This window comes from Balearica regulorum, chromosome 4 (genome assembly GCF_011004875.1).
Source record: "Balearica regulorum gibbericeps isolate bBalReg1 chromosome 4, bBalReg1.pri, whole genome shotgun sequence".
Taxonomy (NCBI): Eukaryota; Metazoa; Chordata; class Aves; order Gruiformes; family Gruidae; genus Balearica; species Balearica regulorum.
The window spans coordinates 23,354,185-23,380,677 of NC_046187.1; the positions used below are offsets into that span (position 1 = coordinate 23,354,185).

Below are 26,493 nucleotides of genomic sequence, written 5' to 3' on the forward strand. Positions count from 1 at the left end.
ATTACCTTTCATATCATAAGTGTAGTATTAGTAATTTAATGTAGATAATTTGCGAGCCTTGTGGCCCGGCGAACTGGAGCCCAACGAACTGGAAACATAAGGACTGTTGATGTGAACGATGTTGGTAGCTTTAGTTCTAAATCAGGCTTTGGTTTCTATGCAGTGCTGTGTTTAGTACCGATGGACCGGAATGCCAGAGCTCTTATGAGTTTATATATATAGGTGGGAAGCCTGACAGATTGGTTTTCTATAAAGAACAACATACAGAAATGAGAGAGGTATGGAACAACCTCCTAGAAGCTGCTGTCTGGTAAGCATTTTAGACAGACTTTTCAGCCACTGGTAACTAGAAGTGAACCTGCCTGTCAGTACAAATTCCATGTCACTGTCTATCATGAAATGTCTGCTGTTTGCAACTCTGCAGGGGAAAAGAAATCGTCCTCCCTGATCTCTCTTGTCATAATGCAAAGTGGAGCAGTTGTAAGAGTTATCTTGAGAAATGCTACATTAGCTGCTGTCTTTTGATTTTTGCTCATACTTGGGCAACAACAGAACAGTTACAACCGGGACCTCGCTGAATCTCTGTCCTGTCCAGAGTAGCAGAAAGTTTTCAACTGCAGCACGGGGCAACTTCTGAGAGCAGAAGAGCTGCATATAGGATGATTTATATAGGGTGTGCACTGCATATGGTATGATTTATATACCTTTCAATGTTTCATGAGTGCAGTAGGTTCTTCCCTAATTTTCTGTGGACAGAAGATTAAAGGACATTTATGGGGTCTCTGTTTCCTTTATGTCATACAGTTGGATTACTGGTGGATAATGCACTCCAATCACTCCCCTAGACATTGATCTTCATCCTGAGCTTTTATTTAACCGTTTGTCCCTCTTGTTAGATGTTTCTGCATTCTTTAACAGCAATTTGGCAAAAAACAACTGCCAATTTTGTTTTTAAAATTTCAGATTATTTTCACTAAAAACTTGTCTAGGCTTAGAAGCTTGCTGTGAATAGTTTCCAGAAAAGCTGTCTTACTAAATGTCTGTATATAAACTTGTCCTAAAATGATCTTGTGGTTACCAGGAGATCCTGACTTTTTCCTGAGGATTCACTTGTCGTTCTGCATGAATCAAGGCTCTTCCTTACCTAGGTTTTGTTTTTATCTCTCCCTTAGGGAAGAAATAGCACTTTGTGTTGACAGAGTTATAACAAGACGTTTAGCTAGCAACAAAATAAAGTCCGAGGGGGGTGTCTGGATCATTTGTCAGTGTGGCAGAGGGACGTGCTTAGCATTTCCAAAAATCAGATTTTTCTCACTGAGGTGCAAGTTCTGTAAGTTTCTAAGTCCACTTAAACAGTTAAAAGCTTCAACTCAGACCTCCTAAGTATGGTACTCTAATTATGGATCATAAGAAAACTATATTAGCTAAAAATCTTGCCTTAACGCAGAATTAGCTTCTTACAACTTGAAATTCCATCTCTATGCATTTCCCTTCGCTCTAACAGCCGTCAGAGCACGCTCCAGCTTCGGGTCCTGCAGCTCCCCTGGTGCTAACACGGTTCCTCTGCCCCGCTAATGCCCAAGGGTGAGTTTGCAGCACGGCCGCTGCAACGCAGGCTGGGCTAGTTCAGGAAGAGTTATCCAAAGCATAAAGAGGAAAATGAACTTTTCCACCCTGGATCTGCAGGGTAGCGGAGAGCACCTGACTGCAGAGGCCTTGGTGGAGAGGCGGTATCGGTCCCGCAGGTAAAATGGGAGGATTTCCTGGCATCTAGCAGGTCAGGTTGAATTGCATTTGGCATGCATAGAGGCGTGTTGAAATATAAATGAGCGCAGGAGAGACACACGGTAGTGACTTCCAGCTGTCACGCAGAGAGCGGAAGATTTGCCATTCCCTACTGCACAGCAGTTTTTCCAGTTTCTTTTTTGTCCCAGTAACAACTTGAAATACCACAGGTTCTTGGGTTAGATTAGGTGGTGAGGGGCATAGCTCAGCGTGTCTGAGCATGCCAGATGTATTTTGGGCTCTAGAAAGAAGCATGCTACAAGATTTAGTCTGTATTTAGTCACTGGCCTACTTTGCAGGATATTTTGCATTTCTGAAAACTTTCTCAGCAGAGATGTACCTTTTTTTTTTCTCCCTTGTTTCTTTCTTTAAACGTTTAACATCTCTTACAGTTATTTAAGGTTGAAAGTAATAACACCTAGCTGTTCAAATGCTGCCTGCATGTTTATTTCTAAACATGTGTTTATTCCATTTCATCTTTTCCTTTTCATCTTGTTAAAGACTTGACTTGGCCATTGCTGTACTCTGCCACTTGTGCAAACGCAGTGGACGTCAAGTCGAGCCTCCCAAGTTTTGGAGGGAGCTCTATTTTGAACCATCACCTTGCATAAAATGACAGGAGGGGTGACTTCTTACTTAAGACATCCTTTTCTCCCAAGGCCGTATATCCCATTTCACAGGGAGGGAGATCATGTATCTGCCTCTCCGGGCCCTTTGCCAACAGCCCCGCCAACAGACTTCGGGAGGCTCTTCAGCCTTCATGAGGAGTTTTAGGAGCACACATACACACACTTGAAGTCTTAATTTCTTTGGGACCATCTGGAGCTCTTCTCCACCGCCCTTCCCCCCCTCCCAGGGAAGCTAATAAAGGCAACCTTGTGACTTGGTGGTTTATTTTGGAAGCTGCAGGAACTCACTGTGGCTGGAGGAGCCAGATTTGGCAAGCATCGTCCCGTGAACTCTGTTGCGGTGGGGGGAATGTCACAATCCTCCTGCTCTTCCTTACCCCAGAAATTGGGTCACCACAGTAAATTGGTAGGTTGGTTGATAAGTGGAGAAAAGACAGATCTCTGTTGGGAATAAGTGCTTTCGTCTTGTGGGTCCGAAGGAAACGGGTCTCATATAATCACAGCGTCTGTGGATGCATGCATGGATCTCGGTCAGCTTTGCCCATTTTCAGGAGAGGAAACTGGGGCACCGAGGTTAACTTGGCAAAGGTACTGTGTAAATCCATGCAGGGTGAAGAATTTAATCATTAATCTCCAGGATCAAGGAAGGACCCTAGTCCAGCACTTCATCTCCTAGCAAAAATCTGATATACGTAATAGAAATTTTTTAATGATGCAAGTTAATGGAGTTTTGTCTTCCTTCACAGGCAAACAAGTACTAACTCTAATTGTTTTTCCAAATACCGTTAGCCTTTTCTGTCTCTGTCAAGTCCTTTTCCACTCAATGGGCTGAGTGCTCATGAATTATGAAAAGGCAGCAAGTCTTCGAACATAAAAAATGCATTGGTGCTACATTTTCTCATGTTATCTCATAGTATAAAAATCCTTATACAAATGTTTTTAGCCATTAAGACCTTCCAAGATGTTATTTTAGAGTGCAAGGCATTCAAGGATTGATGTCTGCTCCATGTCTGGAAAAGACTGGAGCAACAGTTGTTCAGTCAGTTTGGAGCCTGGAGAAAGAAAGAGGGACATCTTTTCTCCTGAATATGTATATTTAGAGAAAACATCAATCCTTGACATCAACATAAGGGTTTGCTAGGAAACACTTATGTATAGATGTCGTATTTTCCTGTTGGTTGTTCTCAAGGATCCAGCATCTCAGGAATACGTGAAATCTCTTATAATTTTGCCAGTATTTCAGAGGTTTCAGAGACCCTTCCTCCTTGCTACCACAGGACCTACATTGCATTAGGGTCATCGAAAGAAATTAAGCGTGGTCTTGAAACTGTGGCTGTGGGTCTATTGTATGAGACTGAAGCAACTGTTGGGAAACTGAGAGAGAGCAGCAGGTGGGCTCGGGGCTTTTCATCTGATATCCCCTGATCTCTTGAAATGCTTCTTAAAATGTGTGGAGTTGGCTGATGGATATTTGCTGCTAAATGTTCATTTAACCCGTTGCCACCTCCAAAATCGCACTTTTCTGGAGCCAAATGGCATGGATAGGAAAGCAGAGGGCAGCATGGAACATCTTCGTGGCAGCTGCTAGCAGAAGAGGAGCAGCCCTCAGAAGAGGCAGATGGTTTGGGCAAATTTGCTTCTGGCTTTTCACCATCTTGACATCAGTGTGGGCCTTATTGCTCTGCTTAGCAGTCCCTTGGATGGTGAAGGTTTTATTTTTTAAAGTCCTTTTCTCTCTGTCCATTTTTTGGTTTGAAAGAGCTCACTCTCTTTTTCAGATCAGACTAATTAAGGACTAATTAAGATGTAATTCAAAAGGCGATCATAAAACTGAAACTATCAAAAGAAATACTAAAAGATATCTATAACAATGGTTTGAATTCAACAACTGTTAGTAATTGGTAACCATCTATTGGAAAATGCAGAGAGCTCAACTTTTTAGTTAAACTTTCTTTATAGACTTCCCTAGATCTGCAGGGATACACGGGACTATTGCGATTATTGTGCTGTTTCAGTGACTGAGAAGCTGTAAGAAAATTATATTCTTCCTGCATGGGATGTGATAACAGCAATAGATGAATATTAATGCTCTTCAGAGTATTTTCAGTGGCATTTCCTAGACAGACATAGAGATGAAATCATTTTTTCAGAGGAGTGCATCCCTGGCTGCAGCTGATAAGATGTTGACAGCTCTGCTGAGGTCGGTGGACCTAGGTGATATACATCAGCTGGGAAGCAGGCTGTATGGTATGGTCTATATATTCTACATGTCTTATATTCACTGGGTGCAAAGAGCCAAGTAGAATCCTCCTAGAAAAAGGGCTTATCGCACCCCTCGCTAAATTCAACACAAACAACGCCCCCCACCCCCACCCCTTTCTAAATCCTTTTAAATTGCTCAAAAGATTTTCTCGGTCAGTGATATTGCAAGAAACATATTGCTTTGGAAGTGACCTGATTTTAACCTTTTCTGAATTGCTTTATGATTAGAACAGTCACATGCCGAGGTAGGACCCCATTAGGGGGTTTAAATCATCTGTTTACTTCTGAAAACGCGCATTGTTATGGGCTCCTCTGAGTATTCCCTTTTTTTTTAAAAAAAATTCTTTTATTTTCTTTTTTTTTTTTTCTGTTGCAGGACAGAACATCGCAGTTGTACCGGTTTGGGAGCAAAATATGGAATGTGTTTCACTGCTGACCGAAGGCAGCCAAATGAACAGTATTTATAGTAGTTTGAAAATCAGCAGTTAGCAGTTTCTTCACATTCTAACACTACCCAGCACTTTCCAGAGAGAACTCATTGTTTACAAGAAATCTGCTTTCCAAATCCGTTGCGGTGCCCTCCAGCCTTGACTATTAACTATTTGCAAAGGGGAAGCTAATCTACGGTTTGGGGAAAGATGGCAATGGATGGGTACCTGTGGATGGTCATTGTGGGTTTTATCATTGCTTTTATTTTAGCCTTTTCGGTTGGTGCAAATGATGTTGCCAATTCTTTCGGAACGGCTGTGGGCTCTGGTGTCGTTACTTTACGCCAGGCTTGCATTTTGGCTTCAGTTTTTGAAACCACTGGCTCAGTATTACTGGGAGCAAAAGTCGGAGAAACAATTCGGAAAGGTATCATTGATGTTAACCTGTACAACAACACTGTCCCACTGCTGATGGCAGGAGAAGTGAGTGCAATGGTTGGTAAGTAATACTTTCCTTTTCCAAGTAACATTCGTTGTGTATTCGTCATCCTGTTCATTGTGAATATTGTTAATTAAGTCTTCCCATCTTCTGGACTTGCACATCTGGTTTTGTGTGAATGCAGGGGCCTGTATTCCTTTTTTAGTCTACTATGTTTTTTTAAATGCTTCTAATCATTTACGTTTTTCAATCGTTCAGCCATTTAACTAATAGAAAAAAAAGTTTAATGTAATGGATCATATATATGTATTCATAGGGTACAGAAAAAATTATTTTGGAGGTTTTTATGATGGTACATGGAAAATACGTAAGCATGGCATTTGTGACTGTACAGAAGATCCTACAGTTTGCAATGAATGTGTACAAGAAGGAATTAACTAAATCGTTTAAAAAATTACAGAAAATCCAAGCATGTTTGCTTAAACTGATTGTCTAGCAGAGTGATTGCAATTAGTCATACGCTTCGCCCTTGCCCATAGCAAAACCAAAGGAGCAGTAAAGATAGATGGTCACACGTTTAAGGTGTCTTTAATTTTTCTAACTCAACCTGAAAGCAGTTCAGCATACCTTAGAGTCTGCTCCGTGTTCTTTTGCTTGCAGTTAAATTAATCTCCGTTTAGAACAAATAGCATATTCTGAGGTAAGTAACATTAAGCCGTGGTATTTACTCTTTGTTTATATGCAAGAGGCTTTGTGAGCTTTCGGAGAGTTCCCTCAAGGATCAATAGCAAACCTGCTTTTAAAGGGCAGGAGGCAGCAGGAAGGAACCCCTTTTACTGGGGGAGAGGCAGCCCAGGCAAGGGGTCAGCCTGTCCATCCCAGCACCGCTTCTTCAGTCTGGCAGGTCCGTGGCATCCCACGCCAGGGCTGTGTAGTTTATACGAGTGTCGCAGCATCCTCCATTTGAAAGGGATGCTCCACTCAAATTTTTTCTTCCTGAAACCTCCTTAAATCTAACCTAAATGTTATTTCCACCTACCTTCTCTAGCCTCCCCACAGTTTTCAGGCAGGACCTGCTCGTGAGATAGGTGAATCTGTGCGAGGTCTACTACATGCAGTTATTTTCCCATTTCTTTGGGAAAATGGGAAAATTTTGCACGCTTTTTTTTTTTTTTCTTAATTTTAATGGATCAAAATAGACATTAAGTGCTGGTTTCTGGACTTGTCTGAGGTGGATTTATGTGCTTGAGAGCAAGGAGGTGGTTTTCTTGGGCTTTTGCAGCTCCTGAGCCTCCTGAAGGTTGACCACCTTCCCCTGCCCAAGGAGAAGAGAGGTTGGTTAGTGAGAAATTGCTGCTGGGACCGCAGCCACTTCCCCAAATGGTCCCTCTGTGAGGCTGCCAACTTAAACCACATCAAATGCTCTTGGGCACCCCACGTCAGTTCCTCTTTACCGATGTCTCGCAAGGTCAGCTGCAGATTTCTGGTCTTTCCCTCAAGCTGTAGGGTGGCTTCTCAGTACCACTCCACTTGCATCATTTAGCCTTCTGTTTCCTGAGATAAGCTCCATCGTTTCCCACGGGCGTGTGCCCGAGAGCAGCGTACACTGTCTGAAATGTGACCTGCATCTTCCGACCTTCACGTTCTTGATACTCACAGTCCCCATTGAAGGAAAGGTCCTTTTCCTTTTCTGTATCTATTTATGGCATCCTGATCCTGGCCCGACAAAGTTTTAAGTCTCAGATGCGCCCTGTGGAGGCAACTGGTCAGAAGCTCAAAGAAAACAACTGATTTGCATGTGTATTTACATAAGCCTGTGTGAACTTCATGACCAGTTGCATTCCCTTCCTCCAGTAAGGGCATTAAGAAGAAATTCCACATCTTAAATCTCAGAATTAATCACAAGTTACGAACTGCAGATTTCCTTTTTTTTTTTTCCTCAAATCCATTTCCAGCTTTTCTCTGGATGCATGATATTTTTTTCTGTGTTTTTTCTGAGCCTTCCTGCATGTTTTCTTTTCCTCTTTCTGTTTTTGCTCTGCATTTTCTCCCCCTGTTCTCTCATGCCTCATGATCATGTTTTTGCAAATGGACTTAGCTTCTGAATTTTGATGAGGCTTAAATAAGTCAACAGGCTGGGAGAGACCAAAAGTCATTGTATCCTCTTTCCAGATGTTGCTGGAAGATCCTTTGATGCTTGCAGCAAACAGCAGATGGTGATTTTCAGGGCAACCTTCTCTCTGAAGAGAGAAGGAAGCAGGGAGTACTGGGATTAAACTTTTAAAATGTAACATTTTGTAATAATTTGTAGCATATTAAAATGTTGTTTGCTGGGCAGTTGGGAAGTTATGAACTGTTGCTCTTGTAAATTGTAGTACTTCCCTAGGATTAACTAATTGTCAGGTTACTGTCAGGAATTACCCAAGTGTTGTTCTAGTGGTCCTGGTGGGAGCTGAAATCAGCAGCTGGTGTGACCGAGGAGGTGCCGCCGACAGAGAGGACATCCTGGCCAGGATGAGCAAAGCACAGTACAAAAGCCGGCATTGGCGACTCTTGGTCAGGGCAGTCCGCAGCCACCTCTCTTTCTTTAGGAAATAGCAACCGGGAGGAAAGGGTGTACAGCCACGATGTCAGCAGGTGCAAAGAGTCTGAATTTGGGACTCTGTGACAGGTCTAGTGGTCCTCCTGCCTCCTAGGTTAGTTTTGCAAAGATAAAAATTGGGAACATGCATTTTATGTTCATAGAATCATAGAATGGTTTGGGTTGGAAGGGTCCTCAAAGATCATCTAGTTCCAACCCCCCTGCCATGGGCAGGGACACCCTCCACTAGACCAGGTTGCCCAAAGCCTCATCCAACCTGGCCTTGAACACTTCCAGGGAGGGGGCACTTACAATGTCTCTGGGAGTTGAAGCTTTGGTGTAGGTAGTTAAGGCATTGCAAGCCCCAGAGGAAAGTCCTGCTCTGGCTTGACTTGTATTTTCTTCTGTTCCTTAATGTGCTTCCTTAAATTTCTTTAGACCACACATTGTCCTTCTCAGACTATCCATCAGTCCTCCACCACTTTCCCTCTTGCTCTCCTGTTTGTTTTCAAGGTGAAGTTGAATAAATAAGAAATAGTGCTGTACTCCCTCTATTTCCCCCCTAACAAAAAACCCAGCCCTCACTACACATTTGCAGTGCAGCTGTGGCTTGGTTGCATTTTCCCTATCTTTTAGACTGAGTATTTCGTAATTAGATATCTGTGGCTAGCTTATCTGTTTATTTGGCTCTTTACAGATGTTACCATCTGTTTTCTCTTTCACCTCACTTCCACTTGTAGTCTCTTAAGTTCACGTCAAAGGTTTCAAAGTGTATTTATTTTTATTTTAGTACAGGGGAAGAGAAGCCAAAAAATTGAAGAGCAGGTGTTCCTTGTTTAATCTAGAATTTCCAATAGCAATAGGAGTACCCCAGGAGAGATCAGTTTTACAAACTGACTTCCAAACGTAGCCACGTATGATGCCAGCAAATCACCATTTGCAGATGGCTCCATGTCAACACCGTCAAACCATCCTCTCCTGTTGGAACTGAGGACAGAGGCTGAGATTTTGAGTAACAGCATATGTTCAGCGACCTTCCTTTATCACCTGTGTCTGCTGCAGATCTGTTAAGGAGGGTGGCATGGGCCAGAAAATATGGGATCTCTCATGGCAGTTCGATTGCTGCCATTGGGGCCTCTTAACACATGAAGATTTAGTCTCTTAAGGCCATGAAGTCTTAAGATGAAGAAGAGCTCTTTCTAAGAATTTTCTAATATTAGGCGAGATCCACATAAAGCTTGTGTCACTGCCAAAACAATTCTGGTGTCCTGAGGTTAGCACCTCTACAAGGGGAGCAGGGAACCTGGGTCCTTGCAACATGAAAATGAGCTGGAGCATGGAGCTGCGTGCTCGAGGGCTTGGTGGCTAACTGTGGTCTGATCTAACTTTCTCATGATTTGGGTCTTTCTTTCCTCCTTTCTTTCCTCCTTTCTTTCTTCTCTTGGCAAACATCTTTCCTTGGGACATCTGTTGGGATACCAGACATTGCATTTACTTTATAGACTATTAGCCACCATCCCTTAGTTAGTTAGAGAATCTTACTTCCTTGTGCCAAAGTTATCTTTGGCTACTTCGTGACTAATATAAGCCTTTTCTGCAGTTCTGAATTCCTCCAGTGCCACAATGAGCTGCAAATGAAGGCAGTGAGAGAGTCCTTATTCCCTCTTCAGTCCATTTTTCCTATAGAGGACTCAGGATGGCCGCACATCACTGAGAAGAGGCATAAAAACTCCCTGCCCCACAATTTCAGCCTTTCTCTGGTAGCATCTGAATTTAGGAGCATGGGTAGTTCAATAGTGAAACAGTGGATGCCTCCTCACACTGATCACTTGGAGGCTTCCAGGTTCAGCTCTCAAGAAGGAGGTTTTCTAAGCTTGATGCAGACTGGGAGCAGTTTATGTATTTAATCAGACAGGCTGAAAATACTGAAAGCTTTCAGAAAAAAAAAAAAAAAAGCAGCACTGTTGTGCAGTGTAAAGAGCTGTTAGTAATAAAAAGTCATAAGTAAGATGCAGCATTCAAAGCTGCTATTAAACTGTCTTAGTATCTGCTTTTGGAGACAGAACAGGAACAAAACTCTCTTTAGATCTCTGTCGTGCATGAGGAGTGTAGGCAGCGCTTGTAAAAGAATGTGGGTACATGGCAAAGAATTTTCTGTGTGACATTATTGTTACTGTTGTTGTTTATACCCTATGGTTGGGGTTTTTTCTAGGTTCTGCTGTTTGGCAGCTGATTGCGTCATTCTTGAAACTCCCGATATCAGGGACCCATTGCATCGTAGGTGCTACGATTGGATTTTCTCTGGTGGCAATTGGCACGCAGGGAGTCCAGTGGATGCAGCTTGTCAAGATTGGTAAGTGCTGTTTCCTTTTATGCATGAGGGTATGTGAAATAGTCTACACTGCCTGCAAAAAACATTCCCAGAAATCTGATTTGTGCTGATAGCACTCCCTCCTTAAATTATTTTCCCCCCTAGTCCTATCATTCAGAAGATGCACTGATGCTGCGTTCATTAAAGGCTGTGGTGTGTCTCCAGTGGAGAAAGGGGTAAGATGCAAGTTGCGCTTCCCCAACAGTAAGCTGAGGAGACATTGTCCCTCAGAGACATGCTTCAAGGTGACATTCCTCCTCTTCTAATTCTTTTCGTGGCAGCTCATACCACCTCGTCGTAGCTCTTGACGATGCTAGCCATCATGTGAATGCCCACAGTCATGTTTCTCCACCCACCAGCTTCAGGGAGGCGAAAGCTGGGCATACAGCACATGCTTAACTCACAGCCTCCCACTGCCAAGATCAGCACAGCCAAACAGGGATGTGAAGGAGTTTTCATTATTGTTTTGGAAGCCTTGTAACCCAAGTCGCAGCCTAAACCCTGTATTAAAAGGATTTGATGCTGAAGGCGCGGAAATACAATTGAGCTTCAGAGAAGTTGGAGCCATGCGTATCTTTTTTTAATTCTGTCAAAAGTAGAAGAGAGTTTGCAATGGCAGCAGAATCAATCTGTTAACCATGCCACAAACAATAAATCACTCTGGATGAGATTTCCAGAGCGCTGCCCTAATCCAGTTTTATTGAGATCAGTGGGAGTTTTGTCACCTACTTCAGTTAAATCAGTCCTGGACACTGGCAAATCTGGCCTGCAAAAAATGTACGTGCATTATTCATTACATTCATTCTATAGCATTTTGGAAATCAAGACTTCTACCCTGCGAGCAGCGTGGCATCCTGCTAGGTGCAGTTGCTTTCCACTTGGTTGCAACATTCGTGGTGGTTAGGAAACTACAGGGCCTTCCTGGTCCACTTTGCATCAAGCTACAAGAAACTTTCCTGATGAATTTGATTGCTAAACTTGCAAAATTATCAGGAAATGTTTTGGCTGATGTTTCTAATTGTGCCTAGCATTACTTTGACTTTCATGAGTGTCAGTGGACATGGAGTTGCACCAGTTGTGAGTAAATATATGGAACGTTCATTCTAGTTGTACAAGAACTGTTTTAAATTTATTGCTCATTAACTATTATGCAAAAATACTGTTTATTTCATGTTTCATTCTTTCTTTTCTTTAACACAGTTGCCTCTTGGTTTATCTCCCCACTGTTATCTGGCTTGATGTCTGGAATCCTGTTTGTGCTGATTAGATTCTTCATTTTAAACAAGGTAAAGAAATCTCACTATTGTAATGAGTGCTCAGTATGAAAGCTGTGTTCTAGCCTCCCATTTGAGTGCTGGCATTTCCAGAGTTAAAAGTTTGTGGCTTGCTTTTTGCACAGGAGACCAGTCTTTTTTTTTTATAGCCATTGGAACTGTACTTGCTCTTTCAGCGGTTCTGAAAGCTCAGAGTAAGTAATTTGACAAGTATTTGAGGCTTAGAAGGTGCTACATGATAATTAATATTGTATATTCTGTTTGATTAAAGGATGGTACGTTGAGATTGCTTCTGTATTAGTACAAACTTGATGGCATTGACTTAGCCTCACAATAGCCGTTCTGACTGTTACTCAGACAGAACAGTCCTCCCTTGGAGATACTCTAATTGGTATTTTGCAGTTGCGAAATTTTAAGCTTTGGATTTCAAGCACATCAGACATTAGAAGATGGGCATCTGCATATTTCCTAGATTCTCAGAAAACCTGAATCGATGGGGTTTAGTGACCTCAGTCAAAAGTGGCAGCTTTGAGGTAACATCAGTCTATATCTTTCCAGTGCGGAAGATGATTTGCCTGCCACCCAGCATGAACTGGAAACCAGAATGCTTTTATCTGCTCTTTCCATTTCTCTCACACCAGTCAAGTTGCTAAAATGGGGGAGTGCAGCGCATGACAATGACCTAAAATAAGGGACACTATATTAGCAGTTATACAGAGAACTTAAATAGATGAGGGATTAATTCTTTTGCTATAAATAACACCACCTGTAACCTCAGCTTCATCATTCTTTATTTCTGATGTAAATAAATGTCAGCGATAAAAGCAGATGATAAATTTCATCGGACGCAGCTTTGAATTTAAAATTGCTCAAGTTGCATAAAGGATGAGGAAAAATTCCTGTATTGCATTCAAAACCTAACAACTTAAGAAATTAGTCATCAAAATCACATGAACTGTGGTATAAAAGCTTCATATTTAAGCATTCAAGAAGAAGAAAAAGTTCAAGCTAAGGAAATGGACTTCTGACTGCCATCTGTGCCATCCACAAAGTGTTAAGATTTATAGAGCTTCTGCAGGTATAAGCAGGTAACAACTTGCATTGTGCGCGTGCATAAAAAAGAGCAGCTTTTTAGTTTGTGAGTCCGTGGTCTGGTGTAGGGGTTCATGCCCTCATTGGGGGTGTCTGAATAGCAGCTGGCCCTGCGGATGCAGCCTGTGCTGCATCACGCTTTGGGACTGGGACATCGCGCAGAGCGGCCACAGTCTTCTCTCGGCTCCCTTTTATAGCTCATGGCCCCAAGAAACAAAACCACATTAGCCAGCCCTTAGCTTCGCGCAGGCTCTTTGCAAACACGCGGAGCCCCTCAAAAGGCCAAAGCAGTCTCCTCACAAAGGCTTTTTCCATGGCTCGCACCGTGCGTTTCCACTGCACCCCCAGCTGAGCCTTTCCTCGTGAGCGCCAAGGGCACGAGATCGTGGTGGGCAGCCGGCACAGCGGCGTGCTAAACATTGCACGCTCGCTTTATGTATGTTACCTGTTTAATACAGCCAGACACTTAATGTTTCAGAGACTTCTGTTAGCCGGTGGAAGGTGCCAGGCTGTCTCAGTCGAAACTGAGAGGTTAGGAGTAAGGTTTTGCGATGGATGTGTTGCACTGATGCTGGTAGCCTCACCCCAAAAATATCAAAGCCCTGTCCTGCTCAGCACCCTTCAGTCATGCCGAGTGAAAGACAACTCCTCATCCTGGAGACAAGTTAGGTAAGAAAACACTTGCAGAAAGAAACCTGCCCCCAGGTCACCCAGCAGGTCTGCAGCTGACCTGAAAGTACAACCTGTCTCCCTGGTTCCCATTAACAGTGTCAAGCTTCCCCAGAACGCCGGTGCTTGTCAGGACCAGCGTTGTGGATTCACATGTAACCAGACAGGTCACCATCTTTTCCTCACCATCCACCCAAAAGCTCCATGTACCTGGCACTGACTCAGGAGCACGTGTTTTCCTCATGGCAGTTCATGCTGACATTAATCTGGTGGGAAATCCAGCTAACGTTTCCTTTTTTCCCTGATTTCTATGCAGGAAGACCCTGTGCCCAATGGTCTCCGTGCACTTCCAGTGTTTTATGCTGCTACCATAGCTATTAACGTGTTTTCCATCATGTACACGGGGGCACCAGGTGAGTGAACTGTCCACAGCGGGGAGCACGGGAGGGAGGCTCCCACAGTGTAGAATGATGCTCTGCCAGCGTGCTGTCAGGTGGCTGTCGACACTGCACGGTTATCTCCTACGTTAGGAGTTAACAAGGGCAAGAGGAAATCACACACCTCCCCACAGGCTTCTGTTTGTGCCTGTGTTTTTGTGATCCCTCCTGATCACTCCGGTCAGTGGGGAAGAGCACAGCTACAAAAAAAAAAAAAATAAATCCCTTTTTAGAAGAAGGGGAAATACTGAATTGCCAGCTTTGGCCTCGTAAATGTGAGCATGTGTTGAGCTCTCAGAGGTATTCCAGATACGTGCATCAAGGAGGGAAGGCTCAGAGCGGGCCGTAAGAGCCTGTAGGCTGTTTGCACTCCGTCTGACACTATAGCTCCATTGAAATCAGCAGAGTCACTGTTCTGGCAGATCTGGCACAGAGCCTATTAATTAAATTTACTAATTTATTTCCCTTCAATGATAAGAAGCCCCAAGCCTGTTTCTCCATTGAATGCATCTTCTTTCTTGGGTGCCGTGTTTTCACTGCAACTCAGTAGAAGGAAATGATACATGTCATTTTCAGGACTTTATTTATATTTTTGTGTATTTGTATATGTTATGTTCATTTATATATTTGTGTTTATGAATACTTGTGCTTATATTTGAACTTACATTTTTATATTTATGTTTGTATATTTATATTCACACATTTTATGTTTATATATTTGCATTTATATGTTTATATTTAACTTTACTTAAGCAGTGTACATTTAAACAAGCATTTGCAGCAAAAGAGTTCAGAAAAAAGGTGTTGAATGCTCTTGACTACTTTATTGAGGACTCTGGTCATTAAATGTTATCTTTAGCTCAGATTATTGCCCCAGAGCCATGAATGAACAGGCAATTGAAGAGACACTCCTGAACGTGCCCCTGAATTAAGAAAGCAGGCTTAGAAAGTGATATTTTTTTTAATACAAATTTGTTTTCTCTAAAACCTGTTGCATGAGATGTACTAGATAAATGCACTCGGTAGACTCTACTTCATAGCATAACATTACTGAAATTAATAAAAAGTTTGAGAAGTTCCCAATTTGAGGGTAACATAACTCACCTATTCCTTTTCTTAAGTCTAATTGGCTATGAATCCAAGATGTTTCACAGTAAATCAGCTGTATAACCAACATTTCCTCATTAGTTGTACTGCAGAAGTAGGTCAGGCACTCTGCAGTGACTCATTAAGCAAAATAAATGAAATAAGAATCTTAATGTCCCTTCTGTTTCAGCTTAGCAGTCTCTCAAGTGCATGAATAAAAAGGTGGGACACTGTTTTTGATACTCGGGCAATACACATTTATTCTCTGAGGCCTCTGTCCTGGCAGCGTTTACTAACAAGGATGAATTAATCATACAGGTTTCAAGATAGGCATGCGTATACGGGTTTGGAAGATCAGAGTACAAGTCCTTTCTTCATTAAGGGTCTGATCATTTAATTGAACAAGTGCAAGGAGCTCTCTTGGGGGGGATACTTACAGGAACACAAGTTATTGATGTGATTGCAGGACTGAAACCTCAGCTCTCAAGTACTACGTTAAGCTATTATCATAAGCAGATAATGGCTTAGATTAAGTTAAGCATCAGGCTTTATTGACTAGAGCAAAGGTCAGGTAAATACTTACCCTAATGGGCAACATGCTTTGAAGTGCATTAGTGCATAAAATCACTGCAAACTTGTTTTAGCAGCCCCGATGTGGGAGTTTTACCCCTGACTTCTTTGGAAATAAGGTCACAGTGGGATAACAGAGAATTGGAAGACTAAACCTGCAAAGATGTACATGTCAATTAGACCTTTAAATACTGCACTGATATATTCATATGTTAAAAATGATCGGCTCCTTCATGTGTGGTGTGGTCGACACGCTGGAGGGAAGGGATGCCATCCAGAGGGACCTTGACAGGCTGGAGAGGTGGGCCCGTGTGAAACGCATGAAGTTCAACAAGGCCAAGTGCAAGGTCCTGCACGCGGGTTGGTGCAATCCCAAGCACAACTATAGGCTGGGCGAGGAATGGATTGAAAGCAGCCCCGAGGAGAAGGACTTGTGGGTATTGATTGATGAGAAGCTCAACATGAGCCGGCAGTGTGCGCTTGCAGCTCAGAAAGCCAACCGTGTCCTGGGCTGCATCAAAAGAGGTGTGACCAGCAGGTCGAGGGAGGTGATCCTGCCCCTCTACTCTGCTCTTGTGAGACCCCACCTGGAGTACTGCATCCAGCTCTGGGGGCCCCAGTACGGGAGAGACATGGAGCTGTTGGAGAGAGTACAGAGGAGGGCCACGAAGCTGATCAGAGGGCTGGAGCACCTCTGCTATGAGGACAGGCTGAGAGAGTTGGGGTTGTTCAGCCTGGAGAAAAGAAGGCTCTGGGGAGATCTAATTGTGGCTTTCCAGTACTCGAAGGGGGCCTACAGGAAAGATGGTGAGGGACTGTTTATCAGAGAGTGTAGTGATAGGACAAGGGGTAATGGGTTTAAGCTGAAGGAGGGTTGATTTAGATTAGATGTTAGAAAGAAATTCTTTACTGTTAGAGTGGTGAGGCACTGGAACAGGTTGCCCAGAGAGGTTGTGGATGCCCCATCCCTGGAATTGTTTAAGACCAGGTTGGATGGGGCTTTGGGCAACGTGGTCTAGCGGAGGGTGTCCCTGCCCATGGCAGGGGGGTTGGAACTAGATGATCTTTGAGGTCCCTTCCAACCCAAACCATTCTATGATTCTATGTTGATTTGGAATACGTTGTGAACACAGGCTTTTCTGCAACAGACTGCTCTTCCACTGCCTGAGATAGTTAAGTAATGTTAATTTACGGTTTGCTTGACTTTTATTTCTTTGTCTTCACAGTACTGGGACTGGTACTGCCAATGTGGGCCATTGCTCTAATATCAGTTGGCATATCGTTAATATTTGCCGTCTTAGTCTGGATTTTTGTGTGCCCCTGGATGAAGAGAAAAATAGAAAGTAAGTAGTTGCTTGATGAAATGAGAGTGATGTAAAATCATGGAAAATTTCATTTCAGAGCTGGAAGGGACCTTGAGAGGTCACCTAGTCTAGTCCCCACCCACAGGCAGGATGTGCTTAAACTATTCATCATGTATTTGTGTAACCTGCTCTTAAAAACCCGCAGTGCTAGAAATTCAAAACCTTGTTAGGCAATCCATTGCAGTGCTCACTTCTTCTACAGTCTAGCAGAAACAGGAAAATAAATCTTGGAATATAATGCATTTTATATTTTATTAAGGAAACATTAAGGAGGAAAAATCTGGCAGAATTATTATCTTTAAGTGACTTCTTCAACATTACAGTAAGTTGGGCTGATCACAGCTTTTGGCTTTACAGTGTTTTGCTTGTTTGCTTTGCTACTGTCAACAAATGCAGCCTTTAAAATGCAGAGAAAAGTTTCAAATTTCATTAATAAATGGGCAGCTCAGTGTTTTACTTCAGTTACATAATTTGGCGAATTATGTAGGAAGAAACAATGTCGCTCTAGAATTTTCTCAGACAAATTTAGTAAAGATAAGTGTTAGAAATAAATAAAGAATGTGTATGAAACAGAGCCAGGTTATTGTATCCACGCTGATCTATGCTGTTGATGCAAACAGTGGAAACATAAGCAGCAAGACGGATAGGTTGGGTTTAAAATTACAGTACTGTTATTTCCTTAGGCCAGTTAAAGAAAGATGCTGCACTGTCAAGGATATCAGATGAAAGTCTTGATAAAATTCAAGATGAAGAAACACCAGTCTTTAAAGAGCTTCCCGGTGCCAAAGCATCTGATGAGAGCACGATTCCCCTTACTGGCTCAGTAACAGAAGCTCCTGGGGCATCAGATACTATTGCAAATGGAAACCATCCACGTGTACCATATGGTAAGAAACTAAGACACTCAGAGGGTTTATTTTCTCCCTGTTTCGATAGGGTTTCTTAACTGCAAGTAGGTCTCTGTTTTAAATGGTAAATTAATGTTTAGGATTTACAGCTCTAATCCCTCTTCAGCACTTTTTGGGAAGATACTCATTTACAAGTGACATTTTCTAGAGAGGACGTAAAAACAATTACATTTTGTTTGGCTGTATTTCAGTTTTAGAAGCAGCTGAAAGCAAAAATTACTTTCCTTTTTGCTTTACTTTGAATCCTGAATGGTGTAGCCATCCTTTTAAGCAGTGGAAAAATACAGAGAACACAAATTGCTGATGTATGAAGGTTAAATTCAGCGTAAAGATGATTAGCATACTACCACAGGAGATGAAAAGATTTGGGCTTTAGTTGACAAACGTATGACCGTTTGGAGCCTGTCCACTAGACAAATCTCACACGTTGTTTTCTGAACATATATTTATAAGAAGTAGGCTTGTGCGCATAAAGCTCTTTTTGTTCCCCTACGTGGTGGGATCACACCCTCCCCACTTAGCGGTCTGCTGACATTGATATCACTTTGCTAACATCTACACAGTCCTGTAATTTGGTTAATAAATGTCTAATATATTCAACTGATTCTTACAAAATCAAATAAGTCATGACGTGAATCCCTTTGAGTGTGTGCTTCCCGTTTAGAAATAGCTAAACCAATTCTGAACGTTGCACAGTGGAGATCTGGGACGTCAGGAAATGAAAAAGTTTCTTCAGAAATATTGCCTTAGCTGTGACTTGTGTCCTGCAGCATACGCTAATGTTAAATGTATACAGTGGGAATAACTGTCATTGTGTTCATAGAAATAAGATATACAAGATGTTGGAATAGCTGAGGAAATATTTCTACAGAACAGGAACTTTTTTTCTTTCTGTTTTTTTAAATTTTTTTTAAAGTTATGTAAATGTCTCTTAAGCATAGGTACTTTTGAAAGGTGACTCATATTCAGTATGAAATTACAGTAAACCACCTTTCCTGAAATCCTTATTATGCCTATTCAATGTAGACAAAACCTCAGAAAAAGTAGAGCTTATTTTACAAGAAAGGAATTCTATAGAAATTATTTTTTTGAAGAACCTGAGGATTTAACCTTCAAGTATCACCTTTTGAATAGCTGATCCCAAGTAACTTGCTGCAGGTCATGCAGCGTGTCTGGGGGAGACCCAACAAAGTTCTTTTTGCACAGAAGATGAGAGAGTTTCTTTTGCAGTAAATTGAATCTTGGCTTATTCACTGCATATATTGCAAATTGATTTTCTTTGCCCTGTACTCTTGAGTCACTGCCGTTTTACTGTCTCGCGAAGTGGGAGGGAAGAAGCTTCTGTATTACATTTCATAGAAATAAAAACTCTAAATCTCTGCCTTTTTAGGAAGGGCATTTTCAATGACACACACCTCGGTGAAGTCACCTGTTTCCAATGGCACCTTCAGCTTCGATGGCCAGATGAGGAGCGATGGCCATGTTTATCACACTGTGCACAAGGACTCAGGTTTATACAAAGACTTACTCCACAAAATACACTTGGACAGGGCCACTGATGAGAGGCCCACTCAAGAAAACAACTACAAACTGTTACGACGCAACAACAGTTATACTTGTTATACAGCTGCTATTTGTGGTATGCCTGTGCATTCCTCCTTTAAGGCAGCGGATACGTCAACTCCAGAGGACAGTGAGAAGTTAGTGGGGGACACTGTTTCCTACTCCAAGAAGCGAGTTCGCTATGACAGCTACTCCAGCTATTGCAATGCAGTGGCCGAGGCGGAGATCGAGGCGGAGGAAGGTGGGGTGGAAATGAAGTTGGCCTCTGAACTCGCAGATCCTAACCGGCCCCCAGTTGATCCTGTGGAAGAGGACAAAGAAGAGAAAGACACGTCTCAGGTCCATCTACTTTTCCACTTCCTCCAGATCTTAACAGCCTGCTTTGGATCTTTTGCCCATGGAGGTAATGATGTCAGGTAAGAGGATGAGATCTCAGAAACCAGCAATTTTACGGTTTAAGTGCTTGGAGCAAGATTTGCCAGTTTGGCTGGTTGGAAAGTGTATTAATTTCTGCATGCAGATGATCATCAGGGCTGTGTTTTGCAAAGCTTGTTACACTGACGTCCCTGGTGCTTTCCAGGAGCCTATGGTTTATTTTCTTCTCAATGGTAACATCTTTTTTTATTCGCTGCTATATAATTGTGCAGTAATTAGTTCAGGTTTAATTTGGCAAGCTTTGAGGCATTGAGACTCCCCCTGGCATGCCAACCACTGTAAAAGCAGCAAACAGGACAGACCCAGCCCCACAGAGTTTGCAGCCTATTTTAACTGCAAGATCAGAGACCATCAGCAAATGAGAGTTTTAGACTATTTTTGTCGTTAGATGAATTGCATTTCTTGTCACATTGCAAAAAGATGTGTGAAGAATGTCTTCATTTTAATTGCTGCAGCCCTTACAGACTTCCCTTTGCTGAATCTTTTGCTGGGAGTTTTCCAGGGGTCTAGGACTATGTGAGGCAATGTATCACTAAATAGTCCAGAAAATCTAACAAGCTTTAACATCAAAGTCCTACTGAAGTTCATAAACTGCACATACAACTGCTCCAGCTGCCACAGTTCTCTTACCAAAATAAAGGGAGCTACCCTCAAGGAGCCCTGGGCACGTTCCTGTGCCCCATGCGGAGAGGGGACATGGGCTATGGCTCATCTCCTAGCACTCATTTAAGAATTCCCACCTCCTGGCACGGTTCTGGTACACAGTACTCCCTGGCAGGAGTTTTATCCAGAGCTGCTATCACTGTTGAGTTGCTCCTTGAGTTTGGAAGAGGCCAGTGAGTTCATCCTTCAGTCATTTGACTTAAGTGTGTCCTTAAATCCTGTGCCATTGACATAATTTCCCAGGAATAAAGAAAAAGGATCATCCTCCAGGAGTCTTTCTCTCATGTTCATATTGACTCAGTCAGCTGATAAAATCTCAAAGTTGGTCTCAGAAACGTTTATCTGCACCTCTTTACCCTCTGTTGTCTGGTCACACCGCCGCAAAATAGTGTCTCTTCACTCACTCATTTGCCAACTTCTTTCCCTTCAAAGGCTTGCCTCTGTTTTATTCCACAAAGTACAAGACTTGACCGAAGGACGTAGGCTCAGCATGGAGCATTTTATACCTTCCTCGTCTGCACTCACATTGCTTATCTGCTTATAATATTGCTTCATCTGCAGGGCCCTATTGCACCTCACTGTCTCGGTGTCACGTGGCTGAAGGGCAATTTGGGTGGTTTTGCTGCATCCCTGGGAACACCGCACACTTTTCCTTTAGGATTTGGCTTGACTGCCTCTTCCCTAGGCCTGGAGCAATCCACTTGGTATTTAGTAGGCACTCTTTCCTGTAGGGTGATAAAGTCCCCTGAGAAATCCACTCAGAAACTGCTTGTCAAAGCAGCAGTTTGGGTTGTAGCTGGGGCTGTGCTGAGTCCCCTTCCCACTGAACCCTCGCTGTGTTAGCTCTGCCCTGCCGGTGTCGGTTTCAGCATTTGCAGCGGGGCTTTGCAGCATTCGTTGCTTTCACAGTCCTCCTTAGGCATCTGAGCAAACGCTGTCCCACTCAGCAAGAACTCGCTCCTTGCTCTTGTCAGCCACCCGATTTAACTTCACAGCTCATCTCTAAAACACTTACAAACATGTCTCTTCCCTCCCTGTCAATCCGGCGTCCTGGGGATTTGGAATAGGGGTTTCTGAAGAGCCTTCCTGACCTTGCTTTTGTTATTACTCCCTTCGTATCTGCAGGGATCTGGCTCTGGGAAGCAGTTCAGAGTACCCTCGTCCTCTAGATCAGAGGGCAGCGGTGCAACTTTCTTTCCCTTTGGATGGTCTCTTGATCAGGACCTCTGCTCTGCACACACTGGGCAAGAGCAAAGACCCATGGAGGCTGGTACCCAGGCTCTGCAGCAGCGAGTGCCAAGGGGAACGTAGGAAAAAGGACAAACACTGCTTATATTTCTTGTAATGTACCCTGGGAAATACTATTGCAGAAAGTTCACAGCCTACCACAGTAGATGCCCCTGCTCCTTTATTCATCACCCTGTAGGTGATGTCTATACATAGTCCTCAAGGACTCACGTGTTTATGCAAGCATCACTTGCCTTTTCTGTAGGAGGCAAGGGTAGTAGAGTTTGTCAGAAGTGATCTGTAAGGATGCAGTCAGTTCAGAAATCACATTTGCTGTTCGTAGGAGCTGGACAGAATGAAAGACAAGGTTTAGACTCTGTGCAGTATGGTTTGTAGCATCTTACAGCCTAATTCCGCCAGAGTTCTGCATTTGGACTGGCTTGTTGCCTTGGCAATATCCTTTCCTGAAAATTCGTATTTTTTAGTGTTTTGCAGATCTCAAGTTCTATCAGTGATCCTACCAAATTTGCCAGCAAGCATGCGTTTTTATTAAATGCTATTTATTCCAAAAGCTCTTCTTAGGCTGAATTCATGTAATTGCAAAACTAAAGAACAAGTTAGCTTTGTTTTGTCAAAGCTGGTAGAAATGCAAGAAGATGGTCATGGGTGTAGGATTGGATAAGAATCCATCCTTGCAACGGAGTTCTACCTAAGCAATAAAACATTAAGACCCCTTTGCATGCCAAAAAGGTTGAGTAGATAAAACACTCTGGGAATGCGGATATCTATCCTGTGGATTGTATAGCAGAGACATTTTGCCAGTCTTTGTCTAGCAGAGCAGAAGACTTCTTACTGTGCTCTTGGCTTCTTTGCATGTCGCATAAAGATCTGCAGAGCTCGAAAGGCAGTGTGTTGTTTTAAAAATAATGCAGCAGAACCTAGCTAGTAGCACAGCTTCCTGTCCACATTTCTGTAAGAAAGAAAGCCTTGTCAATCCACCTTCCACTGAAGGCTGCTCTCTTTTCATCTCCCTCCTTCATTCACTTTCCTTCTGCTCATTTTAGATACTGCTGTCAAGCTGCTTCTCTTTTTTTTTTTTTTTTCTCCTCAGCCTTGAATCCTGTTGTTAAAATCCCACTTTCCTCTGCATTTGGTTTTAAGCTCCTCCCTCAAATATTTAGGGTAGAATCTCCATTGTCCACATCTTTTTCTTTGGACTTGTCTCCTATGTTTTCCTTCCCTATGCTGGAACTCACTCTCGTCCCATGTTTTCTGTTTATTTTCCATCAGGGTGTTTGCTGGTATTCCTTGAAGGGACATAAGCAGATAAGAGGAGCAAAGAGAGAAAAATTAAAAGCTAACATAAAAATGAAAAACTGTAGGTAGTTAATTGATTGACCTGGTTTAGAGCATATTTAAGTGTGAGGCGTATGGTACGGACTGAACCATGATGCAGCTCAAAAGCACTTTGTGGAGCAGAAGCATCCCATATAGTTTGGATAGCACTTTAGTTTCATTGTTTCATTGTCCAGGCTTTTCTTCTGGACCTGGAAGAGTTAAATCAGTATTTTGCCTTTGACTGCAGAACTAACTCGTCATAAGGGTCGCTAGACCCCAGTTTAATCCAAGTTGATGCTTTTTAGCATCGTAACGACACCAGCCATCTCTGCTGTAGTAGCTGATGTTTGTAGCAGTCAGGGCTCGTGTTTAGGCTGACATCAGCAGGGATCCTGGCCGGGGCGGTTGTGCATTAAAAGAAACAGGGAGTCATGGTAACTCCCTATTTGGGTGACTGTTTTGTTCAGACCATCCCCTCTTCCCCCCGCTGCAGAGCTTATATGCACTGTGTCAAGGATGCTGGAGCCCTTCCAGGGCTGGGACTAACTGAGCTGGACCAAGAACCTTGTGACACCATCCTGCACATGGGCTGAATGAAATCTAAAGAATTTAAAATCCCAACTAAATGTGTTGGGACAGAACCGCTGGAAAAAAAATGTTGTTGTTGAACTTAATTAGCGGCGCCAAGTGAGCAGGTCCCACTGGCTCAGCACCCGAGCACAAAGGGAGCACGTCAGGTCATTGCAAGGGCAACGGGAGAATAAAAAGGGCAGGATGGAAAAAAAGACCTGGGCCAGGAGCGTGACACAAGGAGAACTGCCAGCTTCCTAAACGCTTGTTCAGAGCCAGCTTTCCAGAGAGGCCGGGAGGCTGGGCTTTGTTGGCCGGCGGGGATTATATGCACCTATGGTTGAGTTGAACTGAACTTATTTTCTGTAAATATAGGTTGGTTCAGCAGGAACCATGATGATCTGGAGCTCAGTGCTGCAGCTGCAGCAGCCTACCTGTATAAATGTGGGTAGCAGGAGTGTTGCTGAAGCTTGTAGGGTTTATGCTGCATTTGACAGTCTGGAAGCATGTCTGAATGAATTAGTTCCCAAAAACGAGGGTAGTTGGGCAGGCTGTTTCAGAAATGGCTAGAGAGGACTGCTAACCCCATAGCTATCTCCTGTGCTCAGCTCAATGGTGGCTGTGGCTGCTTTGCTACTGGGTTGGGAACGAGAAAGCTATGAGCAAACGGTGCGTCGGCCCCGCAGCCCATCCAAGCAAACAGGAAGATGCTTTTGTTGACTCAAGCAACCTCTGGAGCTTGTTATTCCTTGAATTCTTGCAACCGAAGTGGGATGACCCACAGAAAGATGCTGTAGGTAGACATGAGGTTTGCTGATTAAAATCTGCTGTTTATGCTGTGAAAAAAGCCTGAGCCTTGTGCTCCTGCACACCTGTCTGTGCGTGTGTTTAGTCTTTTTTTGTAGATTCCTTATCCTATAAGTGGGTAGCCTCTTCTGTCCCTTCCTACCCTCCCTCTCTGCCTCAGGCCATCATTTCTGCTGTCACAGGAGAAACCCTGGGGATGACGGAAGGAGCCACGTGCCCTGGCTTATGTGAGCAGGCATCTACCCTGGGCTCATGGATTCCAGCCATAGAGGAAGGTGGTTTATTATCATGACGGTGGCAGGAGCCGTGATGCTCCAGCTGAACGGGGTGGCTGCAGACCGTGCCACCCGCCCGTGTCTGTGTAGGCCACGGTGCTGGCGGTACCAAGGTTTAGCTGGTACGTGCTGTAGGGAGGAGAAACCTGCTTGCAGAACTTTCATAGCTGTCTGTGGGATCTCAGTTTCGCTGAGTTCCTACTGCATAAATTGTTTGAATGTGGCTGCTCTAATTAAATTTCACGTGAAGGACTTCAGGACTACCCTTGCATATTTATACTTAGATATTATAGGAAAAAGGGGTCATTCGTCTTAGGGTCTGCAGGTAATGCCATATAGATTTATGGCACAAGCTTGACAAAGAACAGCTCTCTTATTATCCAAATGATATAGGCTACATTACTGAAGACAGAAGATTTAAAACTATTTCGGGGCTATAGTAAAAGTATTTAGTATTTTTTATATATTTCTACACATTGTCACAGTGGTTTTAGGCAAACTGAACTGCTACCAGATAGAGAATTCATTGTTAACAAAAGCAGTGCAAGTGAAACTAGGAAATACCTGCTTGCTCAAAATATAGGGAGAAGAAACTTCTCCTTTGACCACCTACAGACTTCCCTGGAGTTTTAGGTCAGAGCACACAAACAGCAGTGGGACTCACCTTTTCTCCTCTTCCTAAAGTAAATGCAATGGGATTAAAGAAGGGAAGGGCCAGAACATTGCCGGTATCTCACTGCATGCAGAGAGCTTAGTGGGATTCAGTCTCCTGGCTAAATAAAGAGTCTAAAGGAGTTATAATAAGGCTGGATTACAAAATGAGTATTTCTTATTTCTTCCCTGAGAGCTGCAGTCAAGATCACTTAGAAAATTTAGGAAGCTAATCTGTCCATTACAATTACTGAGAGCAGCCTGAAATCTGATTCCTCCCCTATTTAATAGCAGTCTGTCCTGAAAGTGGAGCCTGTGTCCCCAGTAGATGTGAATCTTCACTTGGGTCCTTAATTGTGCAGGTATGCGGCATCTTTCCTGCCACGCAGGCAAGCCAGAGAAGAGTAGCAAGAAACAGGGGGCTCTGGCAGGCACGGGAATCCCTCCCCATCCTGCTGTGAGCAGGGCCGGCGACCAGGCTTGCTGGGGGAAGGCTGATGCTGGTGGGTGAGGAGGAGGATGGACCCAACCCTCCAGGCTCCATGAAATTGGGGTTTCAGGGCCAGCATTTACAGGACGCAGCGATGAGCTGCAGGGAGAAATATGTAGCCTTCCTGACTCATTAACGTACCCAGAGCTCACGCTTCACAGGGCACAGCTGTGACACACTTTTGTTGTGCTATGGTATATGCATTATTTCAAAACTGTCCGATTATTGGAACTAGGATAAAACTTGCTTGATAATCTGAGATCTTTGGAGAGTAGGACTTTTTTTTTTTCCTGTTGGTACATACAGGCATATCTTCCTTGCACCCTTACTCAACTGGGTGATGTCTCCAGGCGTAACTGCAGCATATTCAGAAATATCATCCCACTTATTTTCCCAGTGGAGAGTTCATTTGTGAAATCCTGGTTTGGGAAACAGTCAAATGACTGGGGATTGTGTAATTATATTTGTAATACTGGAAGCCTAATATAGATTTCTCAGATGCCTATTTTGCTCGTCATTCAGTTTTAATTGGTGATTCAAGCTTTTTCACTCAACTAGAAAAAGTAGTTAAAACACAAT

At 43.2% G+C, this 26,493-nt stretch overlaps 1 protein-coding gene across 5 annotated transcripts in view; it reads left to right on the forward strand.

Annotated features, from left to right (window-relative positions):
* SLC20A2 (solute carrier family 20 member 2) overlaps window positions 1–26,493 on the forward strand; it is a 59,392-nt gene that overhangs the window by 20,125 nt on the left and 12,774 nt on the right. For all 5 annotated transcript variants that reach the window (XM_075751434.1, XM_075751430.1, XM_075751433.1 and 2 more), the window contains exons 2-8: window positions 5,053–5,603; window positions 10,337–10,477; window positions 11,696–11,781; window positions 13,847–13,943; window positions 16,850–16,966; window positions 17,671–17,874; window positions 19,286–19,874. In XM_075751434.1, coding sequence (XP_075607549.1) covers window positions 5,315–5,603; window positions 10,337–10,477; window positions 11,696–11,781; window positions 13,847–13,943; window positions 16,850–16,966; window positions 17,671–17,874; window positions 19,286–19,874 — 1,523 coding nt within the window. In that variant the 5' untranslated portion in view covers window positions 5,053–5,314. The remainder of the gene's footprint in view (window positions 1–5,052; window positions 5,604–10,336; window positions 10,478–11,695; window positions 11,782–13,846; window positions 13,944–16,849; window positions 16,967–17,670; window positions 17,875–19,285; window positions 19,875–26,493) is intronic.